At 39.2% G+C, this 25,863-nt stretch overlaps 1 protein-coding gene across 2 annotated transcripts; it reads right to left on the reverse strand.

The window, feature by feature from the left end:
• Positions 1-4,105: 4,105 nt before the first annotated feature.
• On the reverse strand, positions 4,106-24,203 carry pcdh12 (protocadherin 12). Of its 2 annotated transcripts, none has more exons than XM_041989891.1 (5): positions 20,909-24,203; positions 14,513-14,598; positions 10,214-10,362; positions 4,832-4,999; positions 4,106-4,706 (listed from the first exon to the last, which is right to left on the reverse strand). In XM_041989891.1, the coding sequence occupies exons 1-5, from the start codon at positions 23,768-23,770 to the stop codon at positions 4,450-4,452; spliced, it is 3,522 nt and encodes a 1,173-aa protein (XP_041845825.1). In that variant the 5' UTR covers positions 23,771-24,203; the 3' UTR covers positions 4,106-4,449. The 2 variants fall into 2 exon arrangements, with proteins under 2 accessions (XP_041845825.1, XP_041845824.1); XM_041989890.1 differs by having other exon boundaries at positions 20,903-24,203.
• Between the last annotated feature and the right edge of the window lie 1,660 nt (positions 24,204-25,863).

Genomic DNA, 25,863 nt, shown 5'->3' on the forward strand with positions numbered 1-25,863 from the left:
TACTAGTAGCCTCTCACAAAGACATATAATTTGTTGTATTTCTTTAGTTGCATTTCTACAAAACAGCAAAAGTAACACAGTTTGACATATATAAAATAGGATTTTTACAGTAACAATGTGATTCCCAAAGAGACATTAGCTAAAAACTTGGCATGTGTCAGGAAGGTGTGTAGTATGTCCTTAAAAACAACAAGAAACCGGACAAGTTAAGAACAACAACAAAAAATAAAAAAATATGAAGTGTCACAACCAAATAAAATATCTAAAGCAGATGAACAGGATCTGAAAGTGATGCCCTGAAGAATAAGAACAAATCCAGCAAAGATACGACACGGGACCTGAGAGATGCAGCTGGACCTTCCGTTGATCCCTATACTGTTGGCCGAAGCCTGATCAGAAATGGTCTCCATGGGTGGCTGTCAAGAAGCCATTCTTAAGGAAGAAAAGCAGAGAGAGAAGGCTGAGATATACCACATGACACAAGAACTGGACTGAAAATCAGTGGCAACAGGTCTGATGAAGGGATGGAGCCTGGACCTCAACATGTTGTTGACAGCTTTTGCCTCATTATCAACTGTCTCTCAGTCGCCCCCTCCCCTCAGGTTAAGAGTTTGGTTGTCATCCTCAGTAGTACACTGTCATTTTATTCCCACATCAATAACATCACCTGGTCTGCCTATTTCCACCTTCGAAACATCAACCTCCTCCTCCCCTGCCTCACTATCCACTCTGCCTCCATCCTTGTCCATAGTCTTATCACCTCATGCATTGATTACTATAACTCCCTCCTCTTTGGTCTCGGCTAGAAGTCCCTCCACAAGCTCCATGTGGTCTATAACACTGCTGCCAAGATCATTACAAGAACCTCATCATCTCATCACATCTCTCCCATCCTAACAGCTCCACTGGCTCCCAGTTACCTAAAATATTAACTACAAACTCCTCCAGTTCATCTTTAAGACCATCCACACCCTCGCCCCTTCATGTCTCTCTGACCTCGTCCAAATCACCACTCCAGCCCGCTCCCTCAGATCCTCCTCCACCATCCACCTCACTCTGGATGTGATAAACTTGAGGTGCTTGTGAGAAGCCAACAGCTGTACCGGGAGTGCAGTTTGATTTGTTTATCAGAGTCCTGGCTCAACAGCAACACACCGGACTCATGCGTGGACATACCAGCTTCACAGCTGTACAAGCAGATAAAGACAGGAAGAGGAGTTGAGGATGTGGAAAGGAGATTTTTTTTTTATCCCAGATGGGTTAACCCCTGTCTCCCAATTCCCAAATCGTGGTGCACCAAGCACTGTCCCCATTTGAAGGAGCCTCCGAATCCACCCTTTAAATCAGCACTCCATTTGGCCTCAAACGAAGGTTGCTGGTGATGCATCCTTCGCGGCGTCTTTTCTCCCAGAATTCATTGCACACAAGACGGTGGCGAATCAGCAACCAAGCTCATTAGAGTAGGTATGTTTTTTTTTTTTTGTTTTTTTTTTTGCTACACTTTAGTAGAAATGTGACAAAACCAAGTACATGGTTGTTTCCAAAACATGCTTGTTAAATGGTGGCATTAAAATTCTGTAATATTTGATATTCGTGGATTTTTAAGGGATTAATGAAGTGTCTACCAGCTGGAAAACAACAGAGCCTCAGACAGTTTTTTTCTTTTCGTTTTTTTTTTTTTTTTCTTTTTTTTTTACCCAGTTGGTGTTAACATTCACTAAAGAGTCCTATGATATGCAATCAGTTGCTGCAATGGAAAGTTCTCATTGGCTAGGAAGACTGTCCCATTTAACAAACGTTAAGCAGACTTTGAAGTGTGTAGACTACAGAAGACACTCTGCAGCCTACGTAGTCTGCACACTCCGAAGTGTACAGACCCTGAATTGGGACACAGCTATTGAACTGCATACATTCCACCATGAGCTACACCTACTGTGGCGTGTGACGTCATGCATGATGCTGTGACGTCATGCATGATGCAGTTGCTAGAATACAGAACCAATAACCAGATGCTTTCATTGTGATGACGGGGCATTTGTGGATTACCATAATCACGGTGGGCTGTCCAACACGTGGCGATAGGACACTAGATCTGTTCAATGCCAACTTGAAGGAGGCATAAAGAGGTGTACCTCTCCTACCACTGGGCAGATCTGATCACAGCAGGGTCTATCTCCAACCGACATACAAACCTTGTGTAGAAAAGCTTCCTGTTACCACCAGATCTTTCAGGAAGTGACCACTAGAGGAGAGGGATGCACTGAGAGACTGCTTTGATTTCACAGACTGGGATATACTACTGGGAGTAGAGAAAATGGACAAAGACAGGAGTGTCAACCATCACAGACTACATAAGTTTGTGATGATCTGGACAAAGAACAGAACAAAGGGCAGCCAACATTCAGAGAAGAACTTTGTAAAGGCCTACAAGCAGTCTGGAGAAGTATTTCTGAAGACTACTTAATGAAATGACATGTATTGAAGAATAAAGCTCTTCAGACCAAATATTCACTTTCAAGAACCTTAGATTTGCATAAACTCTGTTTTTGCCTCACACTGTATTTCCATTTATGTTTCAAAGTAAACCTGCACTTATTTTATGTTTTCATGTAAAGACATAAACAAACAACGGCTGGCTGAAAAGTTTCTCACAGCTAATAACTTTATTCTTACTGCATTAAATCAGACTGGACCAGTATGAAAAATTTTATGTGGCGTAATTGTTCATATCAAACTTCAGAGGGCGCTCTATTCAAAGGAAACGCCTGAGAAGACAGAATAAATTTCATCCTGAAAAAGCAGCTGTAAAGACTAAATGAAAGAAGGTGGATTACCATTACTAACTACTCATAACTATTAAAAATGCATTGACCTCACACTTTAAATAAATTACTTTAAACAGGTTGCATTTTATTGAAAATGTTACAAGACTTGTCTCCAATGATTAAAAAAAAAGATTTATGTTCCAAAAGGTTTTACAAAGAAGAACATATTTACAAAGTGCTGTTTGTGAAACAGAAAGAAAACAGCTAAAGTTGGACAACTGGAGGAAAACCAAACCAATAACTTAAAGACAGTTTTGGCTGCTTTACATCTGAAACTGTTCATACTGAGAGAACAATTGTTTACCCCCCATGTTTAGCTTGTTTTCAGTCCTGAGGAGAAAAACAAAAAGACAAAGAAACATTTCCTTTTGGTCACCTGCTCTTCCTGCTTTTTGTCCTACATACTGTAACAGTTTTAGTGCTTTCTTACGCTCCGATTCCCCCTGGTGCTGATTTACTTCCTGTTTATCAGCCTGCAGACACTTTTGTCTTTGCTTACATCCGCTGTCTTTTTACATTGTTGTAACACACGAAACCAAGTGAACGATGGATCAAGTTTTCCTGATGCACTTAGTACTGTTGCAACTTTTTATTTTCAGTAATCAATTATTTGAGGAAAAGTGTCACATTTTAGCCGGTAAATCAGCTAAACGATGAGCATGGTGCTCATTCTATCCACTGCGGGTAAAGACTGAGGCAATGACACTCCCACACTGTCCACTTTTTCATTTCCTCTCTGTTTTTTTTAAGTGTGTTCAGCAGAAAAGAGGTCCTTTATTTTCTAAGCAATCTATCATTGTGTTTTCTGTTTTCTGTTTCACATCCTGGCAGTTTATTTAAGTCACAATGGAGAAAAATGGGAGTCAAAACCAGACAATGCTACAATTTTAAGCTTAGATATAAGTAATTTTTCTTGATATTAAAGCTCCATCTTTTATTGGTATATCATTTATTTTCTGTTTTCACCACTTCTTTCAATTTAAAATAAAGAATGCTTGTTAAACGGCTGGCAGGTTTGGAGCTGGAGTTGCAGAATTACATCTGGACTGTTTATAGCTCCTGCAGTTCATTTTAACAACTGTCCAGTGTTTGGGATGTAGTGACATCTAGTGACATAAATCATGGACTGCAACAAGCTAATCCAACGTAGCTCCCTTTACCCATCTGAGCATGTCTGAAAAACTACAGCTGGCACAAAAAGTCTTAATCTGGAGCCAGTGTTTATTCCCCCCTACACACTCTCTCTCTCTCTCTCTCTCTCTCTTTCTCTCTCTCTCTCTCTCTCTCTTTCTCTCTCTCTCTCTCTCTCTTTCTCTCTCTCTCTCTCTCTCTCTCTCTCTCTTTAGTAGCATGGAAGGATGACTTCCAGTGTCAACGTCTGATGAGATATAAACAGAAATCCTTCCTCATAAAAGCACACTCCTTAATGTTAACCTTCATTACTGCCAACAGATGGTGGTGTTATCTCTGACGCTTTTGGCTGAACCTGTGTTATGGATCAGCACAGTTTCAGCCTTCTTTTCAGTACAGAAGTGTTCAAAGTGTCACATCCTTCCTGACAAAAATCACAGCTCCAACATCCTGTCCCCAACTCTCAGTCTTTTCCAAAGTTCACTGAACCGACTTATTGATGCAGCCGTGACGGCGAAACAGGGTTTGGTCTCTTCTCAGCCCAGTTTTTTGGGGCGTTTCCTGCAGCGCCCGAGGTGGTGTTGGCATCCAGCCCCAGAGAGCGGCGATAGGCTGCTGACAGCCGATACAGGACATCTGCTCGAGGGCGTGGGTGAGCGTCAGCCTTCTGCGTCATCAGCATCTCGAACAACGTGCTGACCTCTGAGAGCAGCGCTCCGCCCAGCATGGCATCCTTCTCTGGAGTTTTACCTAAAAAGAACAGTATTATTTAGTGACTGGGACACACTGATTGTTGCTACCCTGCTGTAGAAATTCTCCTGACAACAGTTTAGAAGACATAGAAGATTTATGGCAAGGCAGATTTTTGATTTTACCAAAGGTGGAGAAGGAGGACGAGGAGTCTAGGCCATCCCGAGGAAGGAGCTCACTTTCAGGGGATGTAGGGCCATTGGGGACAAAAACGTTATCGTGGTAATCAGCTGTGAGGGGCAGGGAGAGTCTAGCCATCCAGGCAGGGTCAGTGACCTCTGAGAAAACATCATCTACAAACACAAAGAACCACATGAGCAGCAGGAATAAAAAAAAAGTATTTTTTATTTCGAGGAGTTTCCCACTTTTATATCATATTTAATCATATGTGCATCATCTCTGAAACATTTTTTTTTTCTTTTTTGGGGGATTTGCTAGTTAGTGTCGAAAGTCTTCTGGTGATCCATATGGAAATATGTTACTGTATGAAAAAATTGTTCAAGTCCAACTTTCATACATAAAAAACCGCTTTAGAGTTTGCTTGAAAGCAGAGTGGTGCTCTTTCCTTTGTGCTTGTTAAACTGACTCAGTCTCAGCAATCATCAGATTTTTGCACGCCCATGTTCTTCCAGTAAACATAGTGGTGATCAAACAAACCAAAATGACTAATGTGCAGGAAGGTGTGACACATTGCCAGAGTTTTTTTTTTTTTTTTTATTTGGATGGCATAGATCCTTAATCACTATCTAAGAAAGATTTGGAGAAATACCCATCTGTCAGTTTCTCCTCCTTCAGACGAGCTTCTACACATGATTCTACTGATTTGACTCAAAATATTCTGACCCCATCAAAAGGTTTCCAAGTCATTTTTCATGAAATCTTTTCATATTGGGGCTCTCTACCTTTTGTCTAACTTTAAGAAGAATAACCTTGATGAGTTTCATGATTTGAACTGTTGGAACAGCCAAAAAACATAATGCATTTTACAGCCAACAAAAATACATTTGCCACATATTCTGGTTTACAATGAGCTAGACTGACCACCACTTCATGCTACACAGGACCAATGAGGTGGATGTGACCTCATATAAACACAAGTGTTTGCAGATCAGTCATTTTGGATGTCATCAATATTTTAGCCTCTAGGGGGCACCAGCACAATTTAGGACATGGAGCTCATTTTTAAAAAGTGACCATAATAGGGACATATAAAGGGAAGTTTGTGCATCTGAAAGTTTAATAGTCTGGTCCTCCTTTCTAGGTTAATTTAACTGAGATTAAAATCAGAATTCTTCTGTTTTAGCCTAGTTTAACTTTTCTGAAGGTGCAGTTCAGATTAGAGGTGAGACGATAATGTCCTCTGTTTCTGTTTGGCTGCAGCATGAGAACAAAGGAGGAAAAAAAGGAAACGACAAAGTGGTTTTATCTGCCTGCTGTTAACAGGCTTTTCCTGCCATCCGTGGCGTCCTGCGCACCTTTGAACAAACATTAAACATCACGTCCACAATGCCAGAATAAACCTCCAGGCCTGACGGTCTGAGGCATAAACAGCGGGTGTGTGAGTGTTGAAACACACAACCTAAGTTTCCAATTCAAACAAACAGAGCTGAGGTGATTATACACATTACTGAACTTATTTATCTACTGGAAAAACATGCAGAGGTTAAGCAGTTAGAAACTTAATTCCTTTTGTTTGAATCTTTCTTTGTTGTTGTTGTTTATTTTGTCACTGCATCCTGTTCATGTTTTACTCTTCCTGGTGGTGTGCTGCTGTGACAGCTTGATTTCTCTTCAAAGTTATTTATATTTCACATGGACTAATTAAACTAAAAAAAACATGAAAGATGCTCACAGCATGAAGCTGGAACCAGTTCAAGTTTCTGAAGCTGTTTGAGGAAGATGAGCAGCTGGTACAACGAACTCATATTCTGTCAGCAAGTCTGACCAGCTGCTTTATCTTTCTGTTTATTTTACCATGAAATCTGAATCTATGTGCTTTTGGCTGACATGACTCCAAAGATTGGGATGTGAGAAGCTTTTCTTGTTTCCACATTATTCCTGGATTTTGTAAATCCTTTAGAACTTTTCAGATAATGTTTTTTTCTGAAAGGAAATATCCAACTATAGCGATATTAGGGATCTATTTTCCAAATACGCTGTCACCCCAGCCATCTGATGGTGACCTTCAGCTTAGAAAGAGATCAGCCTGCTCAAGAGCTGTGGTCTCCTTCATCTAACCACAACCAGATGGGGGAATTAACATATCATCACAACATCACACACAGACGATTCCACCCATGTGGTACAGACCGCCCCCGAAGTTAACCCCTTCTCCTTTATCCGCCCCCTTTCCTCCCTTTGTTTGGCAGCATTCTTGCTACAAACCCTCCAAACACAAATCTTCTTTAAATTACTAAACATGTAGAGCTTCAGATAATTCTTTGTGGATAAAATTCTGCTATTTATCCATATGTTTAGCCTGTAAATTGAAACTGCTTTATTCAAACATTTTTTTTTTTTTTTTTTTGTTTCCCTTGTGATCTGCAGACACATTTGCATGCAGAACCTTTTTGCCCTTAACAACACATAATATCACCTCCAGACACGAGCTAAGAAACGTGTATTTATGTGTGTGATTCATACAGATACAGGTCATGAAAAATAAGGCACAAAAAGACGAATGCAGTGCCTCGACGGCGCCATCAAAGCTTCAACACACTCTGAGCTGTCAGAGCTCAGGTGTGAGTTACATTTCAGAGCCTTCGGGCTAGAAGGTGAGCCAAGCATCACACGTAACACAAACTCCCACTCACTCTTTTGTTCAACTCTCTTTCGTTCTGTCGTAAAGCAAAGCTCAGTCATCAGGTGGTAAGTCCCTCTGCTCCCCCCCCCGAGGCGCTGACCACCACAATGCCAGGAAGAAACTGTTTAACACAACTACTATACACACTCGGCGGCTACACAAAGACATGTTGGCCTTCATACCACTCAGGAATTCCCAGCTAAACAATGAACTTAAAGTGTGTTTAGGGTTTAGCAAATGAAATACCATGCTTAGAATTTTAGGGTAAAAATGAAAGTTAGTCTTATATTTCTCTTTATGTGTCCTTTCGGTTTTTAACCAAACACAAACGCAGTTTTTGGTGATTGAAAAGAAGTCCTTTACAAACATCCTACTAGGGTGAAATTAAAACTGGTTGTGATGTTGATGTGTCAGACTGCATTGTTATCACCTTCCTTTGCCTGGCTATGTCAGTCATTGGCAATGAAGGTGTTTTCCTTGTTAAATTGACTTTTTACATGTTGGCACATAAATTTATAACTAGAAGACCACCAAACAGACAGGTAGCTTGGGGAATATAATGTAAGTGTGAACCAATACAGTCCACTGATACCATGTGTTGCTCTTAATAATAATAATGAAAATAATAATAATAACAAAAATAATAATAATAAATATATTCATAATACTATACTCCACTTTAAGTATTGTGGTTACATAGGTTTATAAAAATCATGCATATTGTTGTTATTGCTACAAATACTGTTTTTTTGCTAGCATATGTACTATTATTATAACTGCAAAGTCCTATTTAAAAACAATTTTTTAAGTAATATTGATATATATATGCTGAATATTGTTTTTATTATTAACATTATTTTTTCATTATAATATGATGTATTGTATTGCCTTGTGTATACTACTAAAATAAATATGACAATAATATTATAATGACTATGAGTATTATAGTTTTAGTAATTTATAGTGGTATGGAAAATCAAGCTTTGAGATATTCCCCTAAGTTTTGAGCAGCAAATAGCTATATGAATAGCTATTTGCTATTTTTTTGTTTGATTTCCTTATTATTGTCCTTTATGTACAAATAAACTCTGAAGTCAAACCCTGGCTGCGTTTGAAGAGTCACAAGTAGAGGCTGCTGATGCATTTTGGACATTACTTGAATGTACTGCATTTAAGTTAATTTTCTGAGTATTAAGCCATACTTTGTAAGTTTCCAACCTTCCGATAGTTTCACTGCCACACTGATATTCATTACACTGACAACACAATCCTGGAGCCATCATTGGCCCGCAGCATTATCAAAGGAAGCGATGAAAAGAAAGAAAGTGACAGCTAGAGATAAAAGAAAAGTCAACAACACACTGACTTTTACTGGGCAGAGAGAGCTCGGAGAAGAGACAGTATGCAAGATGGAGGCTGAATTCCCCTTAGGAGGAGTCAATGTGAGGAAATGTGCCAAAGTTAGGTGTTGCTGCTTTAATGAATTAATAGTGTTTGGCAGAGACTAAATCAGACTTAAGTTGTTTACAGTCAGTCCGAGTTTGATTTTACGCTACATGTGGTCAAAGACGTTTTGAATAATGTATTCTCCTCCTCAGCAATGGTATTGTTGCATCTAGAATTATTCACTATTTTCTTGATTAATGTAAGGTAAGGTAACTCCCATTTCCTCCACATACATTGCAGTCTCCTTCCTGCATGTCCATATGGAGCACACCGAGTTAGGGTTTGACTGTGCTTTTACCCCAAACTAACCAGGATTTCCAAGCAAACAAACTGGAGTTCAATTAAGAAGGGCTGGTGTGAATGCACTCTTAATCTGTGTGTGTAGTAAGAAGGAAGGCAACTAGATTTGATCTACCCCCTACTTACAGTATCCTTACATTTTATTTTACTAGCAAGTAACTCTGCTGTAGCCGTCTGATTTAGCCAACTGTAATATTTTATGTGATTTGCTTAAATTAGACTAAAACACAAATGATTCAGATGACTAAAACTAAATGATAATTATTCCTAAAACCACATTTGGTGTGAGAATCAACACTGTAGTGGTGCTTCATGAGTATGTGCTGAATATTCACTGTAATATTTCACACAAACAAAAGCCAGTGGGTAGACTTCATGTTGGATTGGACAATGCAAGTTTGCTGTTTTTTGGACATATAACATTGTATTTTCATTTTTTAATTGGTTTAGAAAGAAATAAAACATGTCCATCAGTAGTATGGATCTCAAAAACCTCTTGAAAAGTGGTAAGAATCTCAGATGGCCGGAGCATGCATGTGTCTGAGTTATTGTTGTCCCGTTTTCTTCAGTTATGGTGTAAGTTTATTCTAAGTGACCAGTCAAGTTTGAGTAGGAGGTTGCAGCTAATCACTGAGTTTAAAGTCATTACAGAAAGAAAATAAATGATGCAGAGTACGCAACATCTAACTGAAGCAGCTGTTGATATTTCTTAATACAGTCATGGTGAAGGAGTATTTCACTTCAGCAGCTTAAGGTGCTTCTTAACATCAGTGGATCCTTCCTAACTTTGTTGGACAAGGAAAGATTCCTTTCTTTTACTTGGAACAAAGATAAGAGAGGAATTATTTATATTTAGGCACCAGGCACAGCCATCCTTTCTTTAAACACATCTCACACACAAAGACTAAGAACATACCTAGCTGGCCCTCGTCCGCACAGTATGTTATTGTGAACTTACCTGGGCTGTTGAGCAGGTTGTTTAGCCCTTCCTCCAGCTGTGGGTCTATAGGCGAGTCTCGCCCTGGTTCCCAATCGTCTCCAGCCTCACTCTCACCATGTCCACTGTCTTTGGTGCTCTGCCAGTCTGCGCAGTCCTGGCCCCCATATCTGTCCACAACATAACAAAAGAAAACGCTGATTTCAGTAGTCTGAACCATCTACTTTCATTTGGTGTCTAGCACATCTGAAGTTAGATTTAAAACAGAGTTTTGCTTGTCTTTGCTTTTAAATGACTAAAAGTGAAGACTATTCCTGTACATAACCAACATTTAACATTTTTAACTGTTAAACGCTGGTTAAACATTTACTGTTCTAATTTTGGTTTCAACCAAATAAATATGGTTTATATACCAAATATACAACACTCAAGCTTATTATTTTAGCTAAGGCTAACTGTGATTGAACTCAGACGATCCTCAGCTGTAGCTAATTATTCAAATCATTACAACAACACAAATACCCAACTATGATTTTTCAAAACTTCAGGAACTGAATTAATTTTTTATTCCTATCATTTATCTTTTTATAAGTCAGTAATTAAGTCATGGAAAAGTGGGCGAACTCAGACAAGCTAAATCCTTACTAATTTTAACTAAGGCTGTGATTGCACAATGGCTAGCCTCAGTTAAACCATATTATTAAAATTATCAAGAGAATATGAACCCAACTATTCTCCAGCATTTCAGGAACTGAGTTCACTTCATTCATACTGCAAATCTTTATAAATGGTCCACTAAGTAGGTGTTGTCCTGCTGATGGAAAAGTAGGAAAAGCTAATATGCTAGCATAGAGAATATTTTCTCTAAAAGATGCATCTGATTTTGACTGAAATTATTTTTGTTTAAAGTTTTTAACAGGATTTCTCTTCATAAAAAAACATTTTAGGGTAATTCCAATAGCTTTGCAACCATCTTAATAGTTTTTTTTACTGTTTTTTTCTGTTTTCCTTCCCAATTATTTTCCTGCAATATTTGGCTGCTTTTTAAAAAGGTACCATGCTGTACCATGTATCATGGGTTGCTAATGAGCATGCTCATTTAACAATTTAAGAACAATTTAGAAGAAATTTCAGTGAATAAATAGTGTAAAGTTAACCTTCTCAGAGCACTTTTACTGTGATTCTAATAAGCTTTTTTAGCGTTTTTATTTTTTCCTTAAGCTCTAGTGTAGCTCCAGGGAGAGTTTGTATGAGATAAGGTGATAAAATTCCCGAGGTCACTGGTAACAAATATATTGATAGCCACACAAAACCGCAGCAGGAGGCAGGCTCAGACAGGAAGTGCTCAACAGATAAAGGCTCACAGGAATTTCACTGGAAAGCACAAACACTTCAATTCTTTTACTAAAAGATAAATTATTTAAATCATCTTTAGTTCATCTGATTTCATTGTCAGAAGACACGTCTCATTAAAAGTTCAAATTTCCAGCCTACAAGTAAGTTTAAAGGTATTCACTAATAGCAAAGTGTGTTTGTCTGTGTGTGATTGTATTTAAACAGCACTCTGTGTGTAACAAGGTGATGTCAGATCTTATCTCATCGCCACGGTGATGCTGCGGTAGCTGCTTCCTGTCAGAGACTCTAAATCACTCAGATAAAGCTGTTTCAACCTGTCTTCATACACAAACATTGCTGTAAGGTTATGAGCCACTCTTCCTGTAAAAATGACTGTTTGACTTTGTGTCCTGTTTGTTGTCTTTTCAGTCTCAGCTCAGTCTCAGTTGGTCAGAAACATGGAAGAAGACAATTTCCTAACTCTGACACACAAGAGCAGAAGTTCCAAACCCGAAGGTCGATAAAGGTTTAACCATGACAAAACACTAGTTAACAAAAGACTATTTTTCTGTAATTTTCTCACAACTTGCCTCATTTATTTATCCCAGAACTGTGTTGAGACAGAAACAGGGTAGTGGAGAGGGCATAAAGTAATTTATTACACCTTTATATAAATATCAAAACTATAAATCTGTCAATAATTTTCCTAAATACATTAAAAAAAAACTTTCTAATTGTATGTTTCAAGCCTCTGCATCCACAGCGGCCCTGTATATGCAATAAAACAGCCTTCAAGGGGGCACATGGGCTTGAAGGTCTTAACTGCTTAAATTAGTGTTACCTGTGATAGTGTGAATAAAAGATATACCTGGTGAGGCCTGCAGAGGTTGGTCACAACTTCTTGTGTTCAGTTTTGAATCAGTTCCCCTAGATTCTGTGCTTATAATATTTAAACACTGTATCTAAAGTTAATCCAAATTTCACGTTGATCTGATTTGCAGCACTTGGTAGATTCAGTCATGCATGCTATCTGCTGACTGGATAGCGGGATGTTGATGGGGCCAAATTTAAATTCCCTGTGGAGAAAGTCTTAAAAATCGTTACCACATTCCAAAACCTCACAATTAAATTTATAAGGCATGATCTTTTAATCCACTTCTCAGCTGGGTGCACTAACTATAATTCCAAGGAATTGTGTTCTAAAATGTAATTGTGAGTATTAGTCCATCAATATTAAGTTAATTTCAGACAGAAGTGTCTGAACCAGGCGTATAAGATCTCTTGCCCTAATGTTGTCCTAAATTGACAAACTTATCTTGAATAAACATCTTCTTGATAATGCTAGAATAATTTATAAAGCATTATGCTGTAAAATGTAAGCTAGGTCCCATGATAAAATGTCAAAATCCTTGTATTTGAAAAAAAAAAATAGATTATATATTTTTATTGTGAACCAAAACAATTTTTAATGTTTTGTTTGGAGGTTTTACTTTGCTCCTCACCCAATGAGGCAAGTTTATGGTGTGAGCTTGAACAGTCGTCAGTAAAATTATTTATCTCCCCTAAATGCTTTTACAGGGAATCCAACTCAGTGGGAGTTAAATAATGTTGTTGACGCTAAATTTGACCATGGGTGTACAAAGTAGATGTCCCATTCCAAAGTGGGACCACATTCATTTCAAGGAAATTTGCTCTCTGGTGCAGAAAATTCCTGTTTCGGGGGGTTTCTGGGGTTTTGATCCTATAAAGCATGAATATACACTCACCAGCCACTTTATTAGGTCCACCTGTTCAGTTTCTTGTTAACACAAATATTTTAATCAGCCAGTCACATTGCAGCAACTCACTGTATTTAGTCATGTAGACATTTGGTAGAAATGACATGAAGACATATTGCAGCCTGGGATCAGCAGTTCAGGTTGCTGGTGGTGTAATAAAAATACTCTATCAGTCCATGAGAACTGATGTCTAGTGGTGTGGGTGGATCAGACTGGTCAGTTAAAGCAGCTCTTTAGAAAACATCTGTAAGCTCTTAAAATTGGTGGCATTCCCCTTTAATGTCCGACTGTTCTGGTATCAGAGGAATCCTGGTTTGATCAGAGAGTCCAGCAGTGATCACAGCCAGCTGGTTCTGACACAAACATGAGGATGACGATGAAGAGACAAGAGAAGCTAAGAGTCAATGACAGTCTCTTTCCTTTGGGGTTTCTGAGTGTTTTGAACCAGATGATAAGAGTTTGTATTCTCTGTTCAGCACGGTAACTTGATCAGAGGCTAAACAAATTTTTGTAACAAGTGGTATTACGGTACTGTGGAACAGGATTATAAAATAACAACTGGACCTATTTGTCCCAAAGAACCTAAGATGTTGGAGGAAACACACATGTACTTCTTTTATGTGCCTTCTAAGGTGTTGCTTATCCAAAACAGAGTTGTTTGTTCATTCAGAGACACCGTAGTAAAAACGGTGGCACAAATATGGCATCTACCATGTATGTGAACACGATTAGAAGATATTAAGGGCTCATTTAAAGAGACTAAAATCATAAGTTATTTTGTGGGGGAAAATGGACCATAAAAGTCATTAAAATCAGTATTTGTTTCATCGCTGTGCTTTTGAAAACATGATAAATATGACTCATGATACTAACCATCTGGGTTTCTGCTCACCTCATATGTTGGTAAAACAGCAAGAAATGAGGTGAAATCTTAGTAGGTTTCCTGCTTTTACACTTGTGCCTACAGTCAATATCATATTTTTACAAATTGTAATTCTACTTATATAAAATAAGAATAGATAATGGCAGAAGGCTTGCATCTACATCTAATGGGTTCTACATAAAAAAATTTGAAGAAATTTTGATTGAAAATTTGATTTGAGTAAAAACACAACAGTGACCATCTTTTTATTTTTTAGATATTGACTGAGTTGATGTCATTTAGTCGTAAGAAAACAAAAATTGGGGGGGGGGGGATCTGACTTACCTGCGATGAGAATACTTGTTTCCACGAAAGTTAGGTCTCGGCTGGAGCTGACCCTGGTGGAGGAGGGAGAGGAGCTGGGAGATCTGCTGCAATGGGAAAAGAAGGAAAAGGCGGGTGAAGTTGAGGTCAACCCAGCACATTGGGGACCAGAACTGTCGAACATGTTATTGACCGCTGAAAAATGCTTCACACGTGTTGTTAATGCTGCTCAAAGTATAAAACTGATGGATGTTAATCAAGGATTTCACAAAATCATGTTGAGAAAAGTGGCTAACAAACTTTTTGTTTGTTAAATTAACGTTCATGTGGGTATAAAAGCTACTTTTTTGTTTTACTGATTAAAGTAAAACATAAATATTGGAACTGATATGATGGGTTATCCTACAATTCTAAGTTTACATCTTTTCTTGGATGAGATTTAAGGACCCATGAAATAGTGGGGGAGTCGATCCAAATATCGATAACATCTCTATTTTAATGTACTTATATTTAACCTACATGCCGAAAGTCAGCTTTTCTCACTAAGATAATGAGTATAATTCACAGTTTTTATGGTATAAGTAGTAACTATGTTGTTCGTGCCTAATGTGTTAAATAATAATAATGCAATAATTCCACTGATTAATCTCTTTGCATTAATGCATTAATTTTGACAGCCTTATAACAAAGTACTGGTATTGGTAAAAACGATACAAGCCCTTTATTTACTTGGTATGGGATCAATACCAAATCTTGCTGTATCGAGCACTCCTACTATGAAATCATGTTGCTCAACTTGTTTTTTAAGGTAGATAAATTGTTTTATAAGGTATTTGGTGTGTGAAGTCACATCTAAACTTTGAAAATACTTGGACGTCTCCCATCTTCCTTGTACAACATTAAAAGTTTTGGTCTCTGGCTTGGTTTGCCAAAAGTATGCAAGCCTGCAAAAGTCATGAGATTAAATACAAAAAGAATCAAACTTTAAATACATTGTCTGGATCCTGCATTATTTACAGACTTGATACTTGAACAGTCAGCTTGGACCTGCAGCATAAGATCAGACACAAGAATGTGATGCTGCTTGAAAAAGTTGAACTGTGCTCAGCTTGCCATCACAAACTTTACTAAATACTTCTAAAACCAACAAAATGCTAGAACTCAATTTGGCAAAGCAAGATGTCACAAAACTGTTCCCTGAAATGCATGCACTGTAAAATCTAACAAGCTGGCTTTACTAAAATAAAAAAAACTTTGCAAACTTTATTTATTAAAAGAATTTAAGGTTTTGTTAACTTAACTGGGTACAATTAACTGGAATGAAATGAGTTTGTATAACTTAAATTAACTTGATAAATCTTAGTTTGCTGAAAGTGCATGAGGTTGTGAAAGAAACTTGATCTAATAAATTCTACATAAATTAGAGGCGATACTTCAGAAAATCTTTGTTTTATTGTCAATGCACACGAAGTTCACTATATTTAAAGAAACTGATGGACTCAAAATTGTTCTTGCTTTGCAGGAGGAACTTGGTATGGTAGTGTTCTTTGCTAAAACTAAGGTCAGACCACAGACATCTCTGCTGCAGTGGCAGCTAATTATTTTTAAACACAGTGATGCCCAGTAACTTCAGAGCAGTCACATGACACAAGAAAAATGTATTAGAAATCATTCATTGTCATCATCATCATCATCATGTCCCTAACATGTTGTCTCTACACTGAAAATGTGATTAAAGGTGAAGAAAACGATCTTTGCAGGTAGAGATCATCAAGGGTGACATGAGATGATGTTTCTAAATGTTTTATTATCCCTAAAACGTAGTGTTATTCATGTGGGAACAGTGGAAATCAATGAGATAAAAGAAAGATAAACAATAAAAACTTTGAGACATTTTAGTTTAGATGAATGGACAATTTGTTCTCCAAAGTCAATATGATTTATTTAGTATTACTAACAACTACATTCAAATTAAGTTATATCCACTAAATATACTCCTTAAATATTACATTTTACAGTTTCTGTGTGTGAATCCACTCTAACACCTTCACGGCATGTGGGATGAGAAGTCATATTTCAGCCCAGTCTTCAGGAAAAGAGAGCACATCCATAAACTACAGGACCAAGTATCAGTCGACGTATCTAGACTGGCTCAGGTTGCATTATGTTGGTGGTAAAATGTGTTTAGATTGTACATCCGCCAACAAGTCATAAGTTTTATATTTCATGTCATCTTGTTGCTATTCTTCATCAGCAACAAAGTCAGGAAAAAAAAATTCAAAAGAGACCAAACCTTCTCACAGTTAAAGCCAAAAAATATTTGGAATTCCACCTAGAAAAACATCCTGGCATTACGTAATCGCTCCAAAAATAAAAAGAAATAATCACATGAGAGGTTTAACATACTTTTTTTTTTTTAAGCATGATAATGTTTGTGTGTTTCCAATTAAAAGAGTGTGTGGCAGCAGGTATATTCTTTAAATACATGAGAAAAATTCATCAGTCTTAACTCTCAAAACTGTAACACTATTGTCGGTGGGAATGTCCACCTGTTAAAATAAATTTAAATAAATGGATTGAAGTTCCAATCCAATCCAACTTTATTGACAAATCACTTTTAAACAACAACAGTGGATCAAAGTTCTGTACAGAATAAAAGCCCAGATTTGTGCAGAGATTCTAATCAATTCCAGATACATTCAGTAAGATAAATCATTTGAAACAGTTTGATGCTCTGCAGTCACACATGGTAGGAAAAGACTGCAGGAAATATATTACAGTTCACTGATGGTTGTAAAATATAAGAAGACTTGACTTCAGTTCTAAATTTTGGGGTGAATAACCTTTAGTGTACTCAGTATCTGTTTTAGGTTACATAACCTGCTCCAGTGCAGGTTGGGTTTCCAGCATCGGTTGCCATCAAGATACTAACTGGTAAAAAAAAAAAAAAAATTTAAACAGCCTTATGAAAGAGGAATTCCCAAGCTGAGCCTGAAGCCATTTTGATAAGCCAGTGATCCTGTGTTAAAGTACAAGACCTCACCTAATCTGAGTGTTTTTTAAATGTATTTATTTCTAAAAAAAATTGGTCACCTCTTAAAACAGTGCAGGAAAGTTTTAAATATTCTTCTGTATTCTTAATGAACACTGATCAGCTGAACTGAAAAGGGTCTGATATGGGATTCAGTGGGGTTTAAGTCCTTTGTTTTGTCTGCTGTCCTTGGAATTTTTAGAACCAGTGACTGAATCACTCTGCTCTATGGCAAGTTGAACAATGAACATAGCAACACTCAGGTGAAAAGTGCTTTTTTTTTTTTTTAAGTGTAACAGTGTGAGAACTAAGCAAATGTGTCCGTCTCACTGCTGGCTTTTCTGCTGACAGCTCGGCTATAGAGCGGATACACGCCGCACACCAGGGAGGAAATACACACACAGAGGGAAAGGTGAGTGTGTGCATATGTGCACATGCTAATTTATGACTTTGTTGTAGCCACAAATGTTGTGTGTTTTTGCACGTGCATGCCGCTACAGCAACAGGAAATGGCCTTCGTAAAAGCCCATTCTTCACTTGGTGGCTTCCATCCAGGATGGATGCCAAAATATGGGGAGGGGTGTGTGTGTGTGTGTGTGTGTGTGTGTGTGTGTGTGTGTGTGTGTGTGTGTGTGTGTGTGTGTGTGTGTGTGTGTGTGAACAGTTACTCCCCCTCCTCCCAGGCGTCCAGCAGACCTCTTCCTCTGTGACCTCAAGTGAGGAGAGAAACATCTGAAGCTCGATGAGTGCCAACTGGGCCGACTTGGAGGGTTGGGGAGAGAGTAAACTGGGCACACACCAAAGAGGCCTTGTCCTCTTTCTAATAGGATTCACGTGAGGATGTTGGGCCTGGCTGAGGTTTTTGTTCTGTCTGCTGGGCGTAGGCAGTGACTTTCGCCCTTGATGACGCGAGTCTGTGTTTCAGCCGCACATTGTTTCTTCAATTCAAAGTTAAACCTACATTTTAATCCTTCTGCTTCTGGTGTAATTGTCTTTGACACCTATGTATGGCTTGTCTAAAGTACACTGAGGGCTGTTCTGGACCTGTATGACTCTTACAGCCTGTATTCATGACTTGGAAGCTCCTATAGTCATGAGTGAGGTGTTGATTAGCAGCCAAATGTCACTACATCAACAATATTTACTTACAAACCTGACTGATAAAAGAGAGAATGTGTGAAAGATGAGGCACAACTGCAGACTCACTGGAAATGAGACATGCACTCCCTTCCATCCATCCAACAGTCACTAACAATGTCAGCAACATGTCTGCATGAACACTGCAGTACTTCCCTGTACTATTTTGCTATAGTAATTACACACCTATTAACATTTTGCATCACTTTCAACACAAATCTGAACCTCTGCAGTCATATTAGCAGTCACACAGGTCAGACCTTCATGTGGAACATGATCTGCAACAGATCATGTTTATAAAAAGGATCTAACTATATTATCTATAATTTAGATATTTTAAAGAAGTAATCTATAGTTCAAATCAGGGTAATACTGCAACATCCATTCATACATTTCTGTTGTAGCAGATTTGGATCACTAAAATGATAAAGTCCATTTTATCTTAATTGCTTGACAATTTTTTAAAAATGCGTTTGTTTTTTATAGAAAAACTTAAATAAATCAAGTAAACAAAACAGTTTGTATTTTTTTAGATTTCAGTTTGCAATTGTTGCTGTCAGCACATGGGTTTATATTGAACTGAAAATCCTTAAAAATATACTAAAATATTCATGTTTTTGTGTTTTAGTAGAGTTTGGTGCAACATTGCTGCTGTTTTACACAATAATGTCTCATGCTTTAGATACAGAGATGTTTATGTGTTAATTTTTTATTTTAGCACTCTTTGTTTCATGTTAGCAAAACTGAAGAAGTTAATTTTAGCTTGTTCCATTGTAGATAAGTCTGAGTGGATTTGGTGTCTGCAGCTGACGGCTCTGGTTTAGTATCCTGCTTTGCTCTGAGTGGCTGTTTTTAGGCTGATCTGTTTTTCTTCCCTTCTGCTGCAGCTCAGCTCAGTAAAAGTGATTTGGGGGCCATTTATCAGTGACAGAGCAGCATTTCAGGGTGGTGTTAGCTTACACTAAAAACATATCACAGCTTACTTTGACTGGCTTCAAACTCCCCCTCACCCTCATCCTTATTCTCAGACATGTCATTCTATAGAGAATAAGGGGAGCTCACCTCCTCCTCCTCCTCCTCCTTACCTGCTTTTAATATTAATCTGATATGTGATATTCAGGTAAGAAAAAAAGAAAAAAAGACTGAGTTTCTCAAGGGGGATTTTTGTCTGTGACATATGAGCACCTGAATAAACTTACTGTTTTTTGGCATCATACTGATCCATCAGCTAGTTATACCCCCTTTTATTCTCTCTCTCTCTCTCTCTCTCGCTCTCTCTCTCTCTCTCTCTCTCTCTCTCTTTCTCTCTCTCTTTTTCTCTCTCTCTCTCTCACTCTCTCACACATACACACACACACCTCCACCCAACCCCAGCCTCTGAGTTCCCTGAGTAAGTTATCATACAGAAGGCTAAAACAGCAGAGAGGCTGCTGGGAAAATGTGAAGGAAGCTGCTCTGTGTGTGTGTGTGTGTGTGTGTGTGTGTGTGTGTGTGTGTGTGTGTGTGTGTGTGTGTGTGTGTGTGTGTGTGTGTGTGTGTGTAGGTGTGTGTTGGGGTGGTGGAGGAGGGAGGCCCTTCATCTTTACTCTCTAATGGACTTCACTTCAGATTAATCTCAAAGCCTGCAGGAGGGACACTTAATTACACCAACGCTAACTGTAAGCACATGTTGAAATAAATGTGATCACACATTTTAGTTCTGAGTAAATGGCATTTAAATGAGAGCCAGCAGCAGCACATTAGCCTTAATGTCTACTCTATAGAGTAGAATGTAAATAAGACACATTAAAAAGACATAATGTAGATTAGTGAAGTCATTAATGTCACATAAATGGGAACATTTGTCAGTTCAGCTTGCAGTAACGTTACCATGTTCTACTATGGAAGCAGCTTCTGAACTTGATAAGTTTTATTCTAAAGGCATAATGGAAATAGTTTTAATGAAGGCTGTGTTAGTTTTCAGCATTAAGTTTGTTATCCAAAGACATTGCAAGTTTCTATTATGGATTCCCTGTATGTCTCAAAACATGGGTCTTGTTTTGTCTTTCTTTGCATGTTTAGATCCCTTAAGCCCTGTTCAGCTGTTTATGAACATTTGTTTTAGTGCTTATGGTTTGAATTGTCTTTCTGTTTTCTTAAATTGGTTTTGTTGAGCTTTTGGCTAAAATCTTTCTGGTCACATGGGTGTATAACATGTATATTGAAGCACTTTATTTGAAAATAGGTGAAGTATCAAATCTTACCTGCACCTCTGGTGAAGCTGAGGAAAGCTCAATGGAGTCTCCGAGCGCTGCCATGGAGAGACGAACCAGGTTCCTAAGCATCTGCTGATGTTCTGCATCATGTCCTCCTCGATTGTCCGACGTCCTCGGCCTCCTGAGAGTTGCCTGGGATGCCGAACGTGGTGGTCCTCTCTCTTCTCCGTTGGGCTGCAGCTTGTGGTGCTTTAAGGTGCTAGAATGTGAGACTGAAGAGGATGATGAAGGGTTTCTGGATTTGCGTAGAGTCTGAAATGATGTGGCAGGGGTCAGAGTCAAGATACCGTCAAGTTCAATGTTTCCAGGTTTTCTTAGGGTTTTGTAGTGATGGGCAACATGTTGGGAGGTATCCCCTTCTAGATAGCCCTGAGAATGAAAGCTTGTATTCATAACCGATGGTATGAAATTGTAATCTCTCTCAGTTTGTTGGTCTTCCAGTGGTGGAGATGGAGTCAGTGGCTGGACCTCGCTGTCCTCAGTAGTCTCCTCCTTTCGGCCTCTGATGACAGGAATAAGCTGGATGTCAGATTTTCTAATGTTCTTCTGGGGGCGCCGAGGATGGCGGGTGTAGCTGGATTCAGCCTGTCTGCAGTTGTAAGCCCGGTTGTCCCGTTTCTCAGGGCGGCAGAAAGTTGTCACCAAAGCAATGGCCAACAGCAGGAGTAAGCATGTTGCACCCAGGCAGATCGCAATCATCATGGTGAAGCTGAGCTGCCCTCTGTTTCCTGGTGATGAGTTCTTCAAATGGTCCTTAAGGTTGATGAAAGTCACCTCAAGAGATGTCTTAGTGGCCAAACTAGGCGTGCCCATGTCAGATACAGTAAGGTTCATTGTAAAAGTTCTCCCTATGAGCTCAGTGGCATTAGTGGTATTAACAAAGAGCTGACCTGTAGTTTGATCCAACCAGAAGAGGTCATATGGGTTTTCATCAGTAATGAGGTACTGGAGTTCTCCATTGAGTCCTGAGTCTAGATCTTCAGCTTTTATTGTGGATGCAAGAAACCCAGTAAATCCCTCTCTCAAAGAGTGATCAGTTGGCAAGGTGGTGGGTTCATCCTCTGTGTCGTTCCCCAACTCAGCCACAATTTCACCCTTGTATGCATTGACTGGTATGCTAACATGAGCTACACCCTTTCTTGGTCTTGGTTCGTGGATGACCGGATAGTTGTCATTTACATCCTCAACTTCAATCTGCACAGTGGCTGTGCCTGTCAACGGTGGATGCCCATGGTCCACAGCCTCCACAATGAAAGAGTAGGTGTGAGATTCCTCAAAGTCTATATGTTGCTGGGCACTTAGGACACCAGTTTTGGGGTGAATGGAGAAAACTTCTTTTTCTGTCTTCTTGTCAGTGGGGCTTCTTATGAAGTAGGAGACTCTACCATTGAACTCCAGGTCATTATCATGGGCTTCAACTTGGAGAACTTTGTAGCCTGTTAAGTTGTTCTCTTTTAGGGAAGCCTTATAAATAGAGGAGGAGAACACTGGGGCATTGTCATTCACATCCAGAACAGAAACAGTCAGGTGTTCAACAGAAATGAGAGGAGGGGTGCCATGATCCTGAGCAAGGACTGTGATGTTATAATTTGAAACTTTCTCTCGATCCATGTAGCCACTGGTGACAATCTTATAAGTGTTGCTATGCATCTGTTTAAGCTGGAAAGGTCCAGATCCTTCCTTAAGGGCAGCACTCACTTCCCCATTTCTATCTGAATCTGCATCATAAACCATTACTAGACAGAGGAAAGTATCAACCGGTGCTCCTTCCAGTACAGTCCCAACAGCCGAGGCAGATGTAATCCAGGTTGTTCGAATCCTTGGTGCATTATCATTGACATCTATAAGCTTGACATGCAGTTTACAGTGAGCAGGAATCGCGTTGGGACCATGATCAATGGCCTGTATGATTACCTCATAAGATGAATGAACTTCATAATCCAGAGGTGCTCTTACAATCACCTCTCCTGTTTGTGGATCCACATGGAATAGCTTTTGAACCGCTGGACGAGTGTGCTTGCTGAAGGAGTACTCCACCTCCCCATTGGTTCCCTCATCTGGATCAGTGGCCTTGAGCTTAATGATGGTTGTCCCAAGAGCTGTATCCTCTGATAGTGTCACAGTGGGACTGCTATCCTCAAATGTTGGGCTGTTATCGTTCGAGTCCTGGATTTTAACATGCACCAAGGTACTCCCAGACATCGGGGGATTCCCTTTATCCCATGCCACCAGGGTGAGGTCAAAGGAATCACGGACTTCCCTGTCCAGTTCTTTGATAACTACTAGCTCTGCCTGTTTTGTCCCACCTGGAGCAGCCATCACATCCAGAGCAAAGTGTTGATTAAGGGACAGTGTGTAGGTCTGGAGGCCATTTGGTCCTGCATCAGGATCAACTGCACGATCTAAAGGTATTCGCATGTGGATGCTGGCTGTCTCTGAGATCTCCACTTCCTGCAGAGCACTTGGGAAAGTGGGACTGTGGTCATTCAGGTCCATTACCTGCACATGAACCCACAAACAGTTCACAACACCACTTTTCCTGTAGAGGACACTGAAGGCCACCTCGCAGAGGTCCGACCCCCGGCAGAGCTCCTCCCTGTCCAACCGGCCCTGGGTGGAGACCACTCCATCTCGAGTGGTGATAGAGAAAGGAAGTGCCTTTGCATGCTCCACCACCTGGAAATCCTCCAAAGGGCCATCTTCGTCCCTGTCCCGCAGGTCGTCCACCAGACAGCCGACCCGGGTTCCCGTGGGCTGTTCCTCCCATACCTGGTAGTGGATAGTTATTGATGATGACTCAGAGGCCAGAGTCCCAGAAAAAAGACTCAGAACCATGAGCAAAGCCAGCAGCATCATGATGTGAAGTAATGAACGCTTCCCGACTGGTTAAGTTGACTTTTTTTTTCTTCAGTTTTGTTTTTTGCCATGAAAAATAAACTTTTCAAATTTTTTATATAATAACAATGATAGACGATTTTTAAAAATAGAAATTAAAAAATCCAGTCTGTCCAATAAAATTATGATAAAATCTAAATTTCATTCAACTTAGTCTATAGTTAGTGCTTAACAGACAAACAACCTAAGAAAGAAGAAAAAAAAAACTTAGAAAACTGCTAGATAGTTTTCAAAAATGAAAAACAAATCCTCTAGTCTGGTCAGGCTATAATTACAAAAAGCTACAATTAAAATATCATCCTTGCTCTTTCTAAAAACGTCCAGCCTCTGTCTGCCTGCTGCTGTTGTTATTCAGTCTCACAGCTGCTGGCGTCCTGCCTTTCAGTTCATCCTCCTCAACTCAGGGAAGTTTTCCTCCAACTGAGAAAGTTTGGATTTGGGTTTCCACATGCCAGCGAAGCTCCAGCCAATCCAAACTAAGGAGGCGGGTCAAATGCAAAGTAAGCCAGACTCAACACAAAGAGAACTCCTCCTGCCCTGAGGAAACTGCACAACTCGAGTGCTTTCACAGAAACATGACACCACCTCTGCATCAATTAACTCCCCCAAAAAGTCTGCATAAACTAATCACGGGCTGCAGTCTCGACCCTTAAATCACTTGGAAAATTTGTTACATCCCAGTGGGATGGAAGCCTGCAGCACTTCACCTGAACTCCATCACAATGACGTATGGTCTGCCATTCTGACAGCAAAAACAGAAACACAGATCAGATGATAAGTCGTCATCATAACAGACAGGCTTTGTGTTTAGAGAATAAACCATAGATCTTTTCTTTTCAACTCTTTAAAAACCAGTGTTTTATTCCATGAAGAGTGTTGTAAATCATTGTAGGTAAATGTGATTGTTTTTCTTGGAGGGGAACAACAATTCTTGATGAGTAAACTGACAATTTAGTGAAGACAGAAAATCCAGAAGTCTGTTCACAATGTGACAAAATTCACATTCCAACTTTCCCCCAAATATAATTACAGTATTTTGTCCTGAACCGCATGGCCACAGAGGTCAAAACATTTCCAGGAAATTATGGCAGATGCTCATTTCTGTCATTCCTTTGGAGTTCCAGGTTTGTTTATTAGTAAGAAGAGCTGGGAGCCAAACCAAGTGGGAAGAAATCCTGCTTCACTTGGAAGTTATTTGCATTAAAGGTCTAAGTCAGAGTGGTCTGATTATGTATGAGATTTGTGATTTATATTAAATCTAACATATATCCTGACAAATTAACTAATTTATGTGGTGAGACATATCAATTATTCTACATGTATGGAGAGGAATTTAGGAAGGGAAACTAATCTGTCACCCACTCTGGTGGTTTACATGAATCCTTAACTCACAAAGACCGAGAGTGACGGCGTTTAGGTAACATGCTGTCAAAGTACACAGTGAAGTTTGTTCTCTTTTGCAGATTTATTTAAGCTTGTAGTCAGTTTAGGTCAATATAAAATACAAATGTTTACACACTGTTAACACAGTGGCCCTGTCTTTAATCTTGGCACCTCAAATTAGTTGGCGTTTTAAACTTTTGTTTTCACTCAGTGTATGGCTAAACCATGAAAACCTCCTTGGTTAGTCTCAGAAAACATGACGGTTTGATATGGTTTGACACAGAGCTTCATAATGTGTGATGAGTCTCAGCCCGTCTACTAGAGATCTAAATGTGGTGTAGACATAAAATAAACCTCTCAACACTTAAATACTTTGAATTAAAAGAATGTGCAGCTTTTTGCATGGAGTTCACAACCTGTCTATAGAGATGCATGAAAAAAATAGCTGTTTTTGTGATTTCTGAGCTTCTTGCACTTGCAGAATGAAACAAAAAAATAAAAAAAAAGGTCAAATACTGCAGATCCACTGAGTGCATCATACACAGTATTTATCATACATTCAACCCTCAGAACATCCTGCAGGCTGACAGACAGTTGGGCCAAGGAAGGTTCAAGCGTATCGCTTTTCCTTTGGGCTTTGAGGGAGGAGGAGTGTTTGAGGCCTGAAAACA

Source organism: Melanotaenia boesemani, chromosome 7 (genome assembly GCF_017639745.1).
Source record: "Melanotaenia boesemani isolate fMelBoe1 chromosome 7, fMelBoe1.pri, whole genome shotgun sequence".
Lineage (NCBI taxonomy): Eukaryota > Metazoa > Chordata > Actinopteri > Atheriniformes > Melanotaeniidae > Melanotaenia > Melanotaenia boesemani.